At 43.2% G+C, this 1,893-nt stretch overlaps 1 protein-coding gene across 1 annotated transcript in view; it reads right to left on the reverse strand.

The window, feature by feature from the left end:
* LOC111613464 (dimethylaniline monooxygenase [N-oxide-forming] 5-like) overlaps positions 1–1,888 on the reverse strand; it is a 12,331-nt gene extending 10,443 nt beyond the window's left edge. Inside the window, exons 1-2 of the mRNA XM_023354820.1 lie at positions 1,538–1,888; positions 3–671 (exon numbers count right to left, since the gene is read on the reverse strand). Of these exons, the coding sequence (XP_023210588.1) occupies positions 3–671; positions 1,538–1,888 (1,020 nt within the window). The remainder of the gene's footprint in view (positions 1–2; positions 672–1,537) is intronic.
* Between the last annotated feature and the right edge of the window lie 5 nt (positions 1,889–1,893).

Genomic DNA, 1,893 nt, shown 5'->3' on the forward strand with positions numbered 1-1,893 from the left:
ATATAATCGATTTGGATTGTGTGACGTTTAGAATCGTAATAACGTGTCTCCAGTTGTCTTTTTCTCTTTTCGACGTCTTTCTTCATTTCTTTCTCGCTAGGAAAAGGTACTTTATTTAAAAGTACCTGCACAAACCATCTGCTTTGTAATTCGTCAATGGAAAAACTTCCACCTATCGCTTGAAACAATCCGATCACACCCAAAGTCGGGTGTTTCAGGTGCGTAGGATATACCAGTTTGTATAGTTCCACCCGATTATCGGTGGTGTCTATGATATTTTTGCCGAGGAATGGGAATTTAATGTCGTACCCCGTGGCTAGGATGACGTAATCCACTTCCGTGACGTGCGAATCTCCCTGGAAGACGATGCCCTTCTCTTCGAATCGCTGTACGTCTCCTTTAACCGTAATTCTACCGCTGAGAATACAATTTGCAACGGAATCGTTGATGGTGGGATGCTGCTGAAAGAATCGATGCTCGGGCTTTAACTGGAAAGCTTTGTGATCGAAACACCTATTCAAGTCTGTTTCTATCCACCAAGACGAGACATTTATTGGCGCTAGTCTCAAGCCGATAGAGAAATATCTCGTTATGAAAGATTCGTCGTTGGGTTTACCACCTTTTCCTACTCGATTTATAACCCAACATCCTCTACGAGTGCTCCAATACACCTGCAATGAAAAGTATTGTACAGTACAATTTTTTAATATTGGATTCTCTGAAAGTTACGAGTTAAATGAAAAAAACAAATGTAGTACATACTGTATAAAAGTATAAAATAAGTAGCTCTTAGAGATTCAATAATGGATATTCCGCGTTAGACAGGTTTTTTGGTCTTATAATCAGGGTTGTGGAGTCGGAGTCGGAGTCGTGGAGTTTGGTAGTCCGTAATACGGGAATTTTATGGCTTCAACCCCACCAGTAACCGAGTGGATGAAACCATCGAACAATGACCATGGATTAGCGCCTTGCCACGGGCTGGCTACGTGGAATTTTTCTTGAATTTTTTCACCTTTGTAACACCTAAATAGGGGCCAATTTTCTAACAAAGTCCTACTGGGAGGCCTTCCTCTTGGCAGATCGCTACGTGTCGCGTTGCCGTAACCAAATAAACCAAACCAAACAATGGCTTCGTAACTAATACTCACGTTGCCGCGAGTTTACAGATTTAAATATATAAATTCTAATTAATAAGTAAACGCGTAGATTGGTACAAGCCTCGAACAATACGCGCGTGTATTCTTCCAGTTTCTCAAAGTGGAATCCACGGACTCACAAAGGGTGAACGAACAAGTTTCGCAACATCCTCGAAACGTTCAGGAGGGTGCGTTAGATCTCCTCCGTTAATTCACATTCACACTTACGCACATACTAATTGTTTACGCTCAAATGACAGACTGATCTTTCATTTAGCGTGTTAGGTAAATGCTGATCTATTATGTCCCTGCGCATTATTTAATATATACGCACGATTTTGTGAAAGTAAATTGACGTAACACTAACAAAACTTAATTGTTATATTCAAAAAGGGTCTTACCCGTTTAGCCACGTTGCAAGTTTCGACAGCGGCGTCGGCTCCCGAATTTCCCGTTCCAATCACCGCCACTCTACCGTCCCGAAACTCGTCCGGTCGTCTGTACGCCTGCGTGTGTAGAATTCTCCCGCGAAATTTCTCTTGTCCGGGAAATTTCGGGATGTTGGGATACGCGTGATGCCCGTTGCATATCATCACCGCATCCGCCTCGTCCCGTATATTTTCTCCGGTCTTCAGATTCACAGCCGAGACGATCCATCTTCCCGTGGCATCGTAGTCCTCCGACTGTTCCACGTTGACCACTCGATGACGGAATTTTACGTCGGCAACCAAGTCGAAGTGTTCGGCGTACATTTGCA

Source organism: Centruroides sculpturatus, unplaced genomic scaffold (genome assembly GCF_000671375.1).
Source record: "Centruroides sculpturatus isolate CEXI.00-Female unplaced genomic scaffold, Cexi_2.0 scaffold1739, whole genome shotgun sequence".
Lineage (NCBI taxonomy): Eukaryota > Metazoa > Arthropoda > Arachnida > Scorpiones > Buthidae > Centruroides > Centruroides sculpturatus.